General features: G+C 35.4%; 2 protein-coding genes across 4 annotated transcripts in view; one reads left to right on the top strand and one right to left on the bottom strand.

Moving 5' to 3' along the window:
• The window catches only part of myo1ca (myosin Ic, paralog a), a 35,840-nt gene extending 25,155 nt beyond the window's left edge, over positions 1 to 10,685 (top strand). For all 3 annotated transcript variants that reach the window (XM_073839612.1, XM_073839613.1, XM_073839611.1), the window contains 21 exons: positions 79 to 184; positions 1,687 to 1,767; positions 1,855 to 1,946; positions 2,739 to 2,833; positions 2,920 to 2,966; positions 3,048 to 3,128; positions 3,210 to 3,315; positions 3,869 to 3,986; positions 4,083 to 4,196; positions 4,335 to 4,411; positions 4,538 to 4,606; positions 4,694 to 4,778; positions 4,881 to 5,040; positions 5,522 to 5,605; positions 5,687 to 5,780; positions 5,861 to 5,919; positions 6,440 to 6,575; positions 6,802 to 6,872; positions 6,956 to 7,053; positions 9,680 to 9,779; positions 9,993 to 10,685. In XM_073839612.1, the coding sequence (XP_073695713.1) occupies positions 79 to 184; positions 1,687 to 1,767; positions 1,855 to 1,946; positions 2,739 to 2,833; positions 2,920 to 2,966; positions 3,048 to 3,128; positions 3,210 to 3,315; positions 3,869 to 3,986; positions 4,083 to 4,196; positions 4,335 to 4,411; positions 4,538 to 4,606; positions 4,694 to 4,778; positions 4,881 to 5,040; positions 5,522 to 5,605; positions 5,687 to 5,780; positions 5,861 to 5,919; positions 6,440 to 6,575; positions 6,802 to 6,872; positions 6,956 to 7,053; positions 9,680 to 9,779; positions 9,993 to 10,013 (1,894 nt within the window). In that variant the 3' untranslated portion in view covers positions 10,014 to 10,685. The remainder of the gene's footprint in view (positions 1 to 78; positions 185 to 1,686; positions 1,768 to 1,854; positions 1,947 to 2,738; positions 2,834 to 2,919; positions 2,967 to 3,047; positions 3,129 to 3,209; positions 3,316 to 3,868; positions 3,987 to 4,082; positions 4,197 to 4,334; positions 4,412 to 4,537; positions 4,607 to 4,693; positions 4,779 to 4,880; positions 5,041 to 5,521; positions 5,606 to 5,686; positions 5,781 to 5,860; positions 5,920 to 6,439; positions 6,576 to 6,801; positions 6,873 to 6,955; positions 7,054 to 9,679; positions 9,780 to 9,992) is intronic.
• Positions 10,686 to 11,537: 852 nt separating this feature from the next.
• Positions 11,538 to 13,073, bottom strand: LOC141334436 (uncharacterized). Its single transcript, XM_073839506.1, has 4 exons — positions 12,915 to 13,073; positions 12,687 to 12,788; positions 12,386 to 12,601; positions 11,538 to 11,930 (listed from the first exon to the last, which is right to left on the bottom strand). The coding sequence occupies exons 1-4, from the start codon at positions 13,071 to 13,073 to the stop codon at positions 11,538 to 11,540; spliced, it is 870 nt and encodes a 289-aa protein (XP_073695607.1).
• Positions 13,074 to 13,946: the final 873 nt, after the last annotated feature.

Genomic DNA, 13,946 nt, shown 5'->3' with positions numbered 1-13,946 from the left:
TGAAGAATTAGTAAAATAGATTACTAGGCTATAGAATTATTAAGGAAATTCATCTCATTCTCTTTTTTTTGTCTGTAGTTTTGAGCAGTTCTGCATTAATTACTGCAATGAAAAATTGCAGCAGCTGTTTATTGAGCTCACACTGAAAAGTGAACAGGAGGAATACGAGGCCGAGGGGATTGTGGTGAGTGTGTGTAAGGAAAATAATACAAAAATCAGTGTATGAGTTAAAAACTTTTGTATTTAAGTCTACTAAAATTATTTCTGTTTATACATTTCTAAAACATTTCCATTATTAACTAACTTGTATTATTTAAAGGGATAGTTGACCCAAAAAATTAAATTCCGTAATTATTGGGTCATCTTTAAATGCCAAGGGGAGCCCTCTATTATGAACAGTAAACCCTTCTGTTTAGACTTACTGTGGTGGCCATAATTATTAGAACACTAGTATTTTCACCAGCTAAAAAATGGTTTTAAGTCAGTTATTTCTATCTTTTGTTGTGTCAGTAGGAAATATGAGTTGAGATTTCCAAACATTCATTTTGCCATTAATTGTAGTAATCCAGTGGGGATTTTGTTTGCACAAGGAGTCTTGTCTGTCTGGAATGAAATGAAGAAACAGAACAAACTTAGACAGAGTAAATCCTGAAGAACTGTGGATACGTCTCCAAGATGCTCTAAGAAAACTACCTGCAAAGCTACATTACTGTTAAACATTGTAGACACTTTTGTAAAAATGCTGTAAAATGAGGATGCTATCAAAACAATTTCATAAATAGATTTTCTTTATCAATTGACTTCTATTAACTAAATTAAATCAACATTTGCTGTGACCATCCTTTGCGTTTAAATTAGCTTTTGCCCTAGGTGCACTTGGGCATAGTTTTTCAGGTAATTTTGCAGGTAGATCTCTTGAAGCATCTTGGAGATGTAGCCACAGTTCTTCTGGATTTAGTCTGTCTCAGTTTGTTCTGATTCTTCGTGTCATTTCAGACAGACTGCATGATTATGAGATCAGATCTTAGTGTGGAGCACTGGCTGTTGTCAGACTCCTTGTGCAAACAAAAATCTCACTGCATTATTGCAATTAATGGCAAAATGAATGTTAGGAAATGTAAACTGATATTTTCTACTGACACATTACAGCAAACAATATAAATAATGAACTTATAACCATTTTTTAGCTAGTGTTTCAATAATGCTGGCCCCCACTATATGTCCTCTTTATTTGTATATAAAAAATAACCAAATAATAATAAAATTATCATTGCTATTATTAATCCACAAGGACATGTATATTGATATTTAAAAGTGACAAAGACATTTATAACTTCCATTTCAAATTCAAGAATCCTTAAAAAACTATCACACACTATTTCCACAAAAATATTAAGTGACACAAATAATATTAAGAAATGTTCCTTGAGCACCAATTCAGCATATTAGAATTATTTCTGAAGGCTCGTGTAACAATGAAAACTAGAGTAATGGCTGCTGAAAATACAGCTTTACTGTAGCAGGAATAAATTACATTTAAATATATATTGAAATAGAAAACCAATATTTCAAATTATTTTATTTCACAGTAATACCGTTTTTTGAATGAAATAAACACAGCACTGGTATGCATATTGTCTTTCACTTTTGTTATATTTATAATTACGTTCCTTGTGTTTTGGCCAGTGGGAGAGAGTGGAATATTTCAACAACAAAATCATCTGTGACCTGGTGGAGGAGAAACATAAAGGCATCATTGCCATTCTGGTCTGTCTGTGTGTTTTTACTTCTAAATATAATTTTTTTTCTGCTCATCCAAATTGAATTAAAATGAATGTAATTTGTTGTAATCAGGATGAGGAGTGCTTAAGACGAGGAGATGCCAGTGACATCACCTTCCTGGAGAAGTTGGAAGACACACTGGGTGGCCATGCCCATTTTATCACGTAGGACCACTAAGCATGTATAGTTGAATCAGCATGACTGATGTTTAAAGGGACAGTTCACCCAAAAATGAAAATTCTGTCATTAATAACTCATGTTGTTCCAAACCCACAAGTCCTTTGTTCGTCTTCGGAACACAAATTAAGATATTTTTGATGAAATCCGAGAGCTTTTTGACCCTCTATAGACAGCATGGATTCTATCACATTCAAGGTCCAGAAAGGTAGTAAGGACATTGTTAAAATAGTCCATGTGACATCAGTGGTTCAATAGTAGTTTTATATATAATACATCTGTTGCACAAAAAAAACTAAAATAACAACTTTATTCAACAATTCAACTAATTCACGTCACCGTAGCACCATTTTGGAGAGTATCACAACACATGCGTTCTTTACGTGCACATCAAAGCACGCGCATGTGTCATGGTATTCTCCGAAATGGCGCTAGGAGAAGAATTGTTGAATAAAGTTATTTTAGTTTTTTGTGCAACAAAATGTATTTTCGTAGCTTCATAAAATTGCAGTTAAACCACTGATGTCAGATGGACTATTTTAATGATGTTCTTGGTACTTTTCTGGACCTTTAACATGGTAGGACACTTGTCACTGTCTATGGAGGGTCAGAAAGCTCTCGGATTTCATCAAACATTTCTTAATTTGTGTTCCGAAGACGAACAAAGGTCTTAAGGGTTTTAGTAATTAATGACATAATTTTCATTTTTGGGTGAACAATCCTGTTAAGATATTACTGGGATGTTGCTTGATATCTGATTAATCCATTTCATGTTCCAGTCATAAAATGGCCAACGGGAAGATCCGCAAGGCAATTGGACGAGAAGAATTTAGACTGGTTCATTATGCTGGAGAGGTCAACTACAACGTCAATGGTGAGGGGAAAACATCCATCCATTTGTCCACCCATAGTTAATTTTGTTTGGTGCTGTGATTGTAGTTTTTGTTTCTCTATTTTCAGGATTTCTGGACAAAAATAATGACCTGCTGTACAGACACCTGAAGGAGGTACAGTGTGATGATTACAGTGTGAGTATGAGTGTTATGGCTGAAAAAACGTGTTTCTAAACCCACTGTATCTTATTGCAGGTGCTGTGTCAGTCGGGGAATCACATTGTCAGTCAGTGTTTCCATGTAGATGAGTTGATGGACCAGAGAAGACCAGAGACGGTTAGATGAACACAAACACACACACTCACACATACAGACACATACTGTACATAAACTCGAAGTCTTGTTTGCTCTGCACAGGCTGCCACACAGTTCAAATTCAGTTTGGCTAAACTGATGGAGATTTTGATGTCTAAGGAACCATCGTATGTCCGCTGCATAAAACCTAATGATGCTAAACAGCCAGGTAAAAGCGAATGTGTTGTATTCATAGACCAATAAATGTGACCCTGGACCACAAAACCAGACTTAAGTATCACGGGTATATTTGTATGAAAAGCCAAAAATACATTGTATGGGTCAAAATTATAGATTTTTCTTTTATGCCAAAAATCATTAGGATATTAAGTAAAGATCATGTTCCATAAATATATTTTGTAAAAAATTTTTACTGTAAATATTAAAACTTAATTTTTGATTAGTAATATGCATTGCTACGTACTTTATCTAGACAACTTTAAAGGTAATTTTCTCAATAGTTAGATTTTTTTTTATTTTTACACCCTCATATTCCAGATTTTCAAATAGTTGTATCTCGGGCAAATATTGTCCTATCCTAACAAACCATAAATCAATGGAAAGCTCATTTATTTAGATGATGTATAAATCTCAATTTTAAAAAAATCACCCTTATGACTGGTGTTCCAGGGTCACAAATTGCATGCACCAAACCATGTGGTTATATTTCCCTGTTTTGATGGTACTGACATTATGCATATTGTTCTTCCTCTGCTTCTCAGGTAGATTTGATGAGGTTTTGGTCAGGCATCAGGTGAAGTATTTGGGTTTGATGGAGAATCTGAGAGTAAGGAGAGCTGGATTTGCATACAGGCGAAACTATGAGGTGTTTTTAGAGAGGTCAGTTTCTCAGACACTCTGATTTTCATGCAACCCGTTTTTATGTTAACAGATGGCTGTGTTTCTTTACTTTTTTGTGCTTTGTTTCTTGCGCAGGTATAAGTCTCTATGTCCGGACACCTGGCCACACTGGCAGGGGAAACTCTCAGAGGGGGTCGCCACTCTGGTCAAACACCTCAACTACAAACCTGAAGAATACAAACTGGGCAGGTGAGGGGTAAAAAGAAAAGACCATTGAAAAGTTTTGAAGCTCTGTAAATAGTGAAAAAATCTACAGGAGTTTTTCTAGCTCTGGGGCTATGGTGGAAGAGCTGGGGTAAAATTTATCTTACTTTGCTTTCTGTTTAGGTCCAAAATCTTTATCCGCTTCCCAAGGACTCTGTTTGTGACTGAGGATGCACTTGAGGCCAAGAAACAAACCATTGGTAAGACTGTGATGATGATAATTTTCACTCATTGCAAGCACTTATTTGTAAAGTTATGATAATTTGCTTGTTTTTTTTATTATTATGATATAATGAATACATTTACAGTATCAAATTGTTTTTAAGCTGTCACTCTCCAGACATCTTGGCGGGGCTACAGGGAGCGGGCCAAGTACCACCGGATCCGACATGCAGGTAACCTTGACAAACAGACTAAACACAGACACACAGGCATAGCAAAGGAAGGCAACAGCCAATCTGTTTGTCTCTTTCATCTTTCAGTAATAGTTATCCAGTCATGGTGGAGAGGAGTCAAAGGCAGAAGGAAAGCCAAGCATCGCAGACAAGCAGCTGACACTATACGCAAGTATGAGAGTTTTAGTATCACATAGGTGCACGAGTTACATCGATTGTGTCATTGATTTTGTCTTTCCTTAATCCTTGATTTCATCCTTCCTTAATTCCACAGTTTCATCAAAGGCTTCATCCTGCGCAATGAGCCTCGTTGCACTGACAATGAGTACTTCCTAGACCATGTGCGATTCTCCTACTTGATGAAAGTGAAGCGAAATCTGCCAAAAAGTGTGCTGGACAAGAACTGGCCAAGACCACCGCCCTCACTCACTGAGGTATGATAATAATATATGATAAAGATACAATAAGATATGATACTAAATAAACCACTGAGCTCTGTTTGGTTACACCAACTGGAGTTTGTGTTTTGAGGATGTAGTTGAATTAATGAATATTTTTTATTCAGCAAGGGTGCACTAAATATAAAAAACATATCTACATTTGATAATAATGAGATGTATCTTGAGCACTAAATCAGCATATTAATGATTTCTGAAGGATCGTGTGACACTGAAGACTGGAATAATGGATGCTAAAAAATTCAGCAATACATTACATTTTAAAAATGAATTAAATACAAACAGTTATTTTAAATTCTAATTATATTACTATTATACAATATTACTGTTTTGACTGCATCTTTTATCAAATAAATGCAACCTTGTTGTGTATAAAAGACTTCTTTCAAAAACATCTGTTCTTTAAAAAATCCCCCCCAAAAACCCCCAAACTTTTGAACTTTGTTTTCCCCCACAGGCATCTGAACACCTTCACCGAATGTGCATTCGCAACCTTGTCAATGACTACTGCAGGAGAATCCAGCCAGAGTGGAAGAAGCAGGTACTGCATTCATACAAGAGCAAACACACACAAACACACAACATTGATGGACAAAGGTAACTCATTTCACACTGTCTGCAGTTGGAACAGAAGGTTGTAGCCAGTGCGATCTTTAGTGATCAGAAGGACTGCTACCCTCGAAGTGTTCCCAAACTCTTCGTAACCACCAGACTAGGTAATATTCAGTGTCTCTGGTGAAAAACATACATACATACACAAACAAATACAGAAACTGACACATTTTAATTACCACAGAGACTGAAGAGATCAATCTCAAAGTGCTGCAAACTCTTGGGAGTGACAACAAGGTGAAGGTAAATGTGTTTTAATACATTTGTGTGAAAATAAAGCTGAACGTTTGTGTGTATTCCATATAAATGTACTATGCAGTGACCATTAAAAACATAGTGAAGTCCTTAGTCACTTCTAGGGCCCACTGGGACATTTTTAAATGCTTCTTTGTTTGGTAACAAGATTCCATTTTAGTATTCATTAAAATCCACAATGACTGAGGTTAAGTTGAAGTTTGTTTATTCATTATTTGCTAGTATTTGCTACAATATAGCGGAGCAAGCCATGTATCTCCACACCTGAGGCTTCATCCTGTTTTTCTCCTGTAGGGGGCGCACACAGACTCCAAAAACGAACAATTTATTTTTATAAATAGCTCCTACAGAACCACCTTACCACAAAACATTAGCCAGTGTTTATCAGAAGGAGCCAGTCTTTAATATAATGAAATGAACATTAAATTAGTCTAATACTTGTCTACTTAGAGATGTTGTATGTTGATATTAGAGGGGTTGAGAATCTTATTATATATTTATTTTTCAGTACGGTATAGCGGTCACTAAGTATGACCGTCATGGCTTCCGCCCACGTGTTCGTCAGCTGTTGTTGACCACTTCATCTGCTGTGCTGGTCCAGGAAGCAAAAATCAAACAACGTATCGACTATGGCGCATTGCTGGGTAATGTTACTGTAATACAGCTCTCTCCTTTGTTGCCTAACAATACTGTACGACATCCAAGCTTATTAAAGTTTCATACTCCTGTTTTTCACCGTATCTAATTCTTGGGTAATCATACTCTTCCCTACTCAAACCATAAATTCTCATAAGTGTCAAACAACTAGTGCTCCATTAATCTCTTAACACTTGACAATGCTATACAATCTTGGCTTGTTTGTTTTTGTAGGTATCTCTGTTAGTTCCCTCAGTGACGGATTCTTTGTTTTGCATATTCCCACCATTGACAGTAAGCAGAAGGTGAGAGAGGCCTTGCTATGGTTTTTGATTGTCTTGGTTGTGCTCTTGGTCCTGTTGTTTCACTTTGACCTTCTGACCTTTAGGGTGACCTGGTGCTGCAATGCGATCATGTGGTTGAGGCTGTCACCAAGCTGGCCATGATGGCAGACAAGATACACAATGTCAACATCAGCCAGGACAGGTGTGTGTGTGCACAGAGTCAAATCCTGTCATAGACTTCTCAAAAACATTGAAAAATTCTTACCAACCACAGACTTTTGAACAGAAGTGTACAGTATATGGGCCATTCTACAGAACTGGTGTAAACTGCTGTCCCACAACCAAAAAATTAAAAAAAGCAGTTAAGTATTTAAATCTTAGATGTTTACTAAGATCCTTTTATTATATATTGAAATCCACAATATTTAAAATAACAGTAAGCGCCATATATATAAAATCATCATTTATTGGGTACTTTCAATTGGGAGGTGGCTGTCCCAAATCCTAACCCCTAGATTACAATTTATGAAAATGATATTGAAATAATATTTGTATTTTTTTTCCATTGTTGTTTTTAAAAGTATATTTTTTATTCTTTTAAAAAGTGAAGTTCAAAAATATTTATTTGATATTTTCTTTGTAAATGATAAAACTTTAAGTGAAAAATGTGTCCTGCATTTTTCATGTCACTACTGAAACAGTGTATGTTTTAGTCCATTGGCTGAGACTGATTTTAACTACATTCCTACATTTATAATCAGGAAATATTCCTCTGTCACTCTCTCGCATAGCTACGTACTGTAGTGAATAGATAGGACCCATGATTTTGATGTAAATTGTTTTCAAAAGTCTGAAAAATCTGTGTAACTTTAAGAACCGTCACTACTTTTCTGCAATTAAGCACACTTTTTTGGGAGGTCTTCCATAACATTTAGTTGTTATATGTGTACAACTGTTCAAAATTGTGCTATGTACACTGCCCTCCAAAAGTTTGGAAATGCCCTAGAAAAGTAGGGTTTTGGACAATATTGGCATGAATCCTTTTTAATTTGTGATAATTTTGGACAACACAAACTGCGAAAACATATTTTATTACATAATTCGATTCATCAAAATATCCACCATTAGCAGCCAGTACAGCTCTGCATAATCTGGGCATCCAAGTTCATAAATTTATTCAAACATTGACTTGATATATTACTCCCAAGCCTCCTGGAGGATTGCCCAAAGGTGATTCACACTATGCTGATATCGTCCAAAACCACACTTTGCCAAGGGTGTTTCCAAACTTTTGGAGGGCAGTGGATAGACTAGCATCTTTTTTAGGTTCAAAAGTATCTAAAATTATCACTACTGAAACAGTCACTATTTAAACATTTGGTGGGTAATGTTACTGTAAAACCTAAGTGAGTGTGCAGTTATAATTTTTCTTTAGGCTTTTCGGTAGTGACATCTTTGTTTTTTTGGGTGTTATCCCATAAAATCGTCACTACAATAAGAGTCATCACTGTTTCGGTAGCAACATAAGGGAACACATAATCCTTTATTTGGGGGAAATAAACAAAATTTTAGTACAGTTCTGCAATTTTTTTGTATTTTAGTATGTATTAGTAGTGTGTAAGTAAGCAAGTTAAAATTCTGTAATGTGATGTGGTTGCTAGAAAAGCATTACTATCAATACTGAAAATTTCCTGTCACTACCGACACATGGGATGTTTTGTCAAAAAAAAAAAATATACGGTCAAACCCAAAATTATTCATACCCCTGGCAAATTCTGACTTAAAGTTACTTTTATTCAACCAGCAAGTTTTTTTTTTGACCATAAATGACACAGGCCTCTCCCAAAAGATAATAAGATGATGTACAAGTGGCATCATTGTGGAAAAAAGTATTTATCAGCTTTTATTTACATTTGAACAAAAAGTGGCATGTCCAAAATTATTCATACCCTTCTCAATAATCAATAGAAAAGCCTTTATTGGCTATTACAGCAATCAAACGCTTCCTATAATTGCTGACCAGCTTTTTTGAGAATCTGTGGGAGCTAAAGATCAAGGAATCTGTGGAGGGAGCTAAAGATCAGGGTGATGGCAAGGAGACCCTGAAAGTGTTGGAGCTCATCGCTAAAATACCAGTGGAGACATGCAAAAAGCTGGTCAGCAATTATAGGAAACATTTGATTGCTGTAATAGCCAATAAAGGCTTTTCTATTGATTATTAAGAAGAGTATGAATAATTTTGGACATGCCACTTTTTGTTCAAATGTAAATAAAAGCTGAGAAATAATTTTTTCAGAATGATGCCTCTTGTCTTATTATCTTTTGGGAAAAGCCTGTGTCATTTCCGGTCAAAAAAAAATTGCTGATTGAAAAAAGTAACTTTAAGTCAGAATTTGCCAGGGGTATGAATAATTTCGGGCTTGACTGTATATCAGTGTACTGAATTATCAACTAAGGTGTTATGATAGTTTTTGGTTCAATGTATATTCAAACTAATGAATCCTTAAGTTTGAAATCAGTATGATCAACTTTTTAGTTGTAAGTACAAGTACAATGAAGATCTAAGCGAAATCAATATAACACTTCTAATTAAATTATGTACTATTTCTGAAAATAAAATTTGAGAATTAACTGCACAATTACTAGAAATGTGTAAAAAGACATTTTTTTTTTCAAGACTTTTCCAACTCTGACTTTGGATCAATTCTGTAGAATGGCCCATATATATTTTTTTGTGTTGTCGTTCTGTTTGTATTTCATGTTATTTTAGTTATGTATATGTATACGCATGTTTACAGTTTTCAGTCTGATTATGATTTACTCTCCAGTATCAGGTTTGCCATAGCGAGGGGAAAGGAAGGAGTGATAGATTTCACCAGTGGTTCAGCCCTGCGAGTGGTCAAGACCAAGAATGGACACTTGTCTGTGGTGAGACTCTCACGTTTTCTGATAAAGAAATGCAAGGCTGAAATTTGTAGTGGTTTTGGTTAGAAGGGTAGAGACAACAAAGTTTTTAAGAAAAAAAAGAAACGGGTAGTAATGGGATTTCAGGAGGAAAGTTCAGAGGGGTGAAAATAAAATGGATTATTTAGCAAATGTTGTTTGCAAGTGAACATAAATACTCTCGTCCCTCTTTTCCAGACCGCCCCACAGATCTCATGAACAGCCAATGACAGCTCACCAGCAGTGGACAGATCATTTCACAGGAGTGCTTTAGCCAATCACTACACAGAGCCAGACTACACTTTTATGATTCATTTCAGTCTCACTCCAAAAGCACATGTTAGCATAATAGCAAGTATATATTAAATTACATTTATAGTCTTTTTTTGAAAACTGAATTTAGATTATGCTTTAATGAAGATTTTTTGAATTTTTTGATTTTATATTTCTCTTATCTGACCAATTAAATGAATCTTTTTTTCAATTATGTTAATAATTAAATATTTACTAAACAGATATAGCCTACTACAGAGTATTTTTAAGAATTCTTATTAACTAGATAATAGATTTTAAAACTTAAATACAAAAGCATAGTGCTTTACAAATAACACCACTACTTATCAGCACACTGTTTTTTAACTCATTTGTTGTTGAATAATTTGAAAAGAAAAAAAGATTAAAGGCATTATGCTTCATATGATATTTTTTGGTTTGCTTTAAATCTTTAAGACTTCAGGCAGATGCCAAAACCCTTTTTCAGACAGTGTTTTGAAACTGAGATCAGTCACAACATGTCTTAATTTAGACTGCATCGTGTTCGGTATGACTTCACTTTTCACTTCACATCTGTTGTATGCAAAAAAAAAAATAAAATACTGTTACACAAATACACATGCAAGAAAAGTGCTTCTCAGTAATTTTAATCAATACACATGCTTGTATAAAATAACAAACATTTCACTTTTGCACTTATTTATGAACAATAAATATCTTATGAAAAACATTTGGCACATTTCACATAAATAAAATAAATAATAATTTAATAAATAACACAAGATGGAAAGTACAGGGGAATGACAATGAAAAAGGGATGTAAAATTAATCTCACTCTGACCTCTGATTTGCTGATTATCAGTGGAGGAGGGAAGTGGGGTGTTTGGGGATTTTTGATCTTCCAGAATGGCTGACTAACCTTTTTTTGTTTCAGTTAAAATTGGCCAATATAAACAAAAGAGTTTGCTGTTAAGTTAAGTGCTGTTAAGTGCTTACCCTTCAATCAGGGCCATAAGAAAATACTTAATGATCGAATAACACTGCTTACCCTTCAATCAGGGCCATATGAAAATACATAATGGTCAAACAACACTGCTTGGCAATCTCATAGTAACCTACACTAGCTGCCTGCTGATGTGCTCATCCCCCTGAGACTTATCCATAATACTCCAGATACTTAAATATAAAATACAGAAATGCAGTTTAAACAAAAAAAGTCTTCACACATTTAGGCAAGTATCTTGTAAACAAATAGTAAATAAAAAACAGTAATAAATTATTTTCATAAATAAAATAATTATTGAATAAGGTAAACAGAAACTGATGAAAATGTTTGTAGATATGAATGTTAGTGTATTCAATTACGTATTTCCATGGTTTTGTTTTAGAATTCAATTCTGTGTAATACTTGAGCAATACTTGTTGATTTTCTTTTTTTCCCGCTTTTGTTGATTTGCTTATGCGTGTTTGTCAGTATTTAGCTTGGAGCACTGCATAATCTCGTGACAATCTGCTCAAGTACCGCTCTAGATCTCTCAGTATCACATAACCTCTCAGATGCTGAACCCAACGGGATGTCTCTGCTGTTGTTGTCTGCTGGGTAACCACAGATAGCCGACTTCCTGTGAAAATGGAGGCTGCTGATGTCTGGGTTGGTGGCAGGAAGCTGACAGAAGTGTTCTCCGTCGAAGTAGAAGATAGTGCAGTGGAGCTGTGATGATTATCCGTGTGAGTTGGTGTCGGGAGTACAGTGGTGCTCTCAGTGGAATGATGCATGCTGGGAATCGCACTGGGAGATGAAGTTGAGTGTAGGGGATGGATTAGTGGGGACTTGGTGGATGCAGTGATACGCAGACTGTTCAACTGCAGATAGAAAGAGAGAAAGCATTAGTAATCAATCATAATTCAATCTGTCAGTCTTGGTAACTTTTTAAAATAACTCTACTTAGTTATTATTTAGAATTCTCAAAACTACAACAACAAAAAAACTAGAATAAAGAAGTGGAATTTATGTAGTCAGAAAATGATCACTCAGAGATACAAGACAGACCAGACAAATATGACTAAAACACTAGGCTACATGGCAAAGTCTTGAAAGTTACTATTCTTAGATTCAAATATATCACGAATAGTTTCTATATACCCTAAAAAAATCCCCTTGGGATTTTTGTAGATATTCTGGCAAGCACCCCCTTGTTTTGCAATTTAAAGGGGTGATGATGAGTTGCTCATGGTGACACTGTGTTTATGAGATCACCAAATAAGCTACTGTTGGCTGGGAGGTGATACGTATCTAACAAGTGTGCACTTGTACCTACCTGAGAGTTGACTTGTTTCATTAAGTCCCGCAGGTCTATTTGCAGACTAACAAAACTTTGGCTCAGTGTGGGCTGAGGCTTTCCTCGTTTGCCTCTTCTCTGCTCTCTTCTTTCTTTCGTCGCATCCTTTTCTCTCTCCAGCTGCTGCCGTTGACCTTCCAGGTGAGTCCAGAAGGTTTGGAGGTTGTGAGAGGCCAAACGCAAACGCTCAGAGTCCTGAACCAAACAAATACTATTAGAATATACCCTCATGCCGTAAAATAGCTCATAACCAAATTCTTGATACAGATATGATGCACACCTGCATGTGTAGCCAGGTCTGATAACTGACAGTAACCGTAGGAAGTGTACTCAGCATCAGCTCTCTGTATTCAAAGAGCTCGTCACCAAACAGCTGTTGCTTCTGTGAAGAAAAAACCCCGCATGGTATTAACATTTAGATTAAAACTGTATTTAATAAAATTATAATATATAAAATAATAATACAAATACAAATCATAAAAACAATATTGTGTATAAATTAGCTTACGTAGCGGGACAGCAGTTGTTGGACGCGTGCTCGAATAGTACGAGTTAGCCGCATTGAATTGGAGAAGGACAGCGCTCCTCTGTGGCCAAGAGGGGAAGATGAACACACCATACAGATGAGGATGAGGATGCAAAGAGGAGTCAGATACCGCGGAAACATCTGGGAGAATAGAAAGAGAAGCTGTCAGATGATTCAAAGTAGTGGTACTTTCAATATTGTTCAAATAATGATGTGTAGCCAAATAAGACACACGGTTTATCACAGTTTCATTCGCCAACGTTTTTATCGATCAAATTTCTCTTGAGAGAACAGCTGTTTACAACTTTGAATCTGCCATGTGAGTAAGTGATGCTGTACATAAGAAAGTTCAAATGGTGTCTTACCTCTGTTTGTAAATTAGCCCTTGTTTGTTCAGTCGCCAGCAGTGATTTGAGATGATGATGCACCAGAGATATCATCTTATATTCTCTCTTATGTTTCGGTTTCGTTATTTTCGGGAATGCCACTGTTTGTTCTCCTTTTGAAGCACGCGTATAAACTAGTAAAACACTTCCAAGAAGTAAGTACAGTATAGTTTTGAAGATTTTGCTATATTTACATGTTTTTATGTATAGGCTATATAGGTTTGTCTTTTTATTTCTCTATATAGCCTATATTTTTTCCAGAGATGTGCAACTAATTCTGTCCCTCACTGAGATGGTGCTCAGACAGTAATTTCATTCATTTCTAATTGCTTAAACTGATGGTGCTACAATGAAATGACAGGTAAACTGACTAAACAAAAAAAGTAAACAAATAGAGACACTGACAAAAAAAACAAAAAAAAAAAAACAAAAAAAAAAAAAAATAGTATAAGGTAAAAAAAAGGAAACAAAAATTACAATGTATAGATGCAACTGATAGAATGCAAATAAGTTCTTAAAATGCAAAACAACAATTAAAATATATTCAGTATTGCTTCTGTATATTTAAAACAAATGATACCCTCTCAAAATAGAATCATGTATCTGGCATAAGGAAGTGTTTTCAAAC

The sequence above is a fragment of the Garra rufa genome, chromosome 5 (assembly GCF_049309525.1).
Source record: "Garra rufa chromosome 5, GarRuf1.0, whole genome shotgun sequence".
In the NCBI taxonomy this organism is placed as follows: Eukaryota; Metazoa; Chordata; class Actinopteri; order Cypriniformes; family Cyprinidae; genus Garra; species Garra rufa.
The sequence above is the reverse complement of the archived record's forward strand: the minus strand, read 5'-3'. Positions and strand labels throughout refer to the sequence as shown.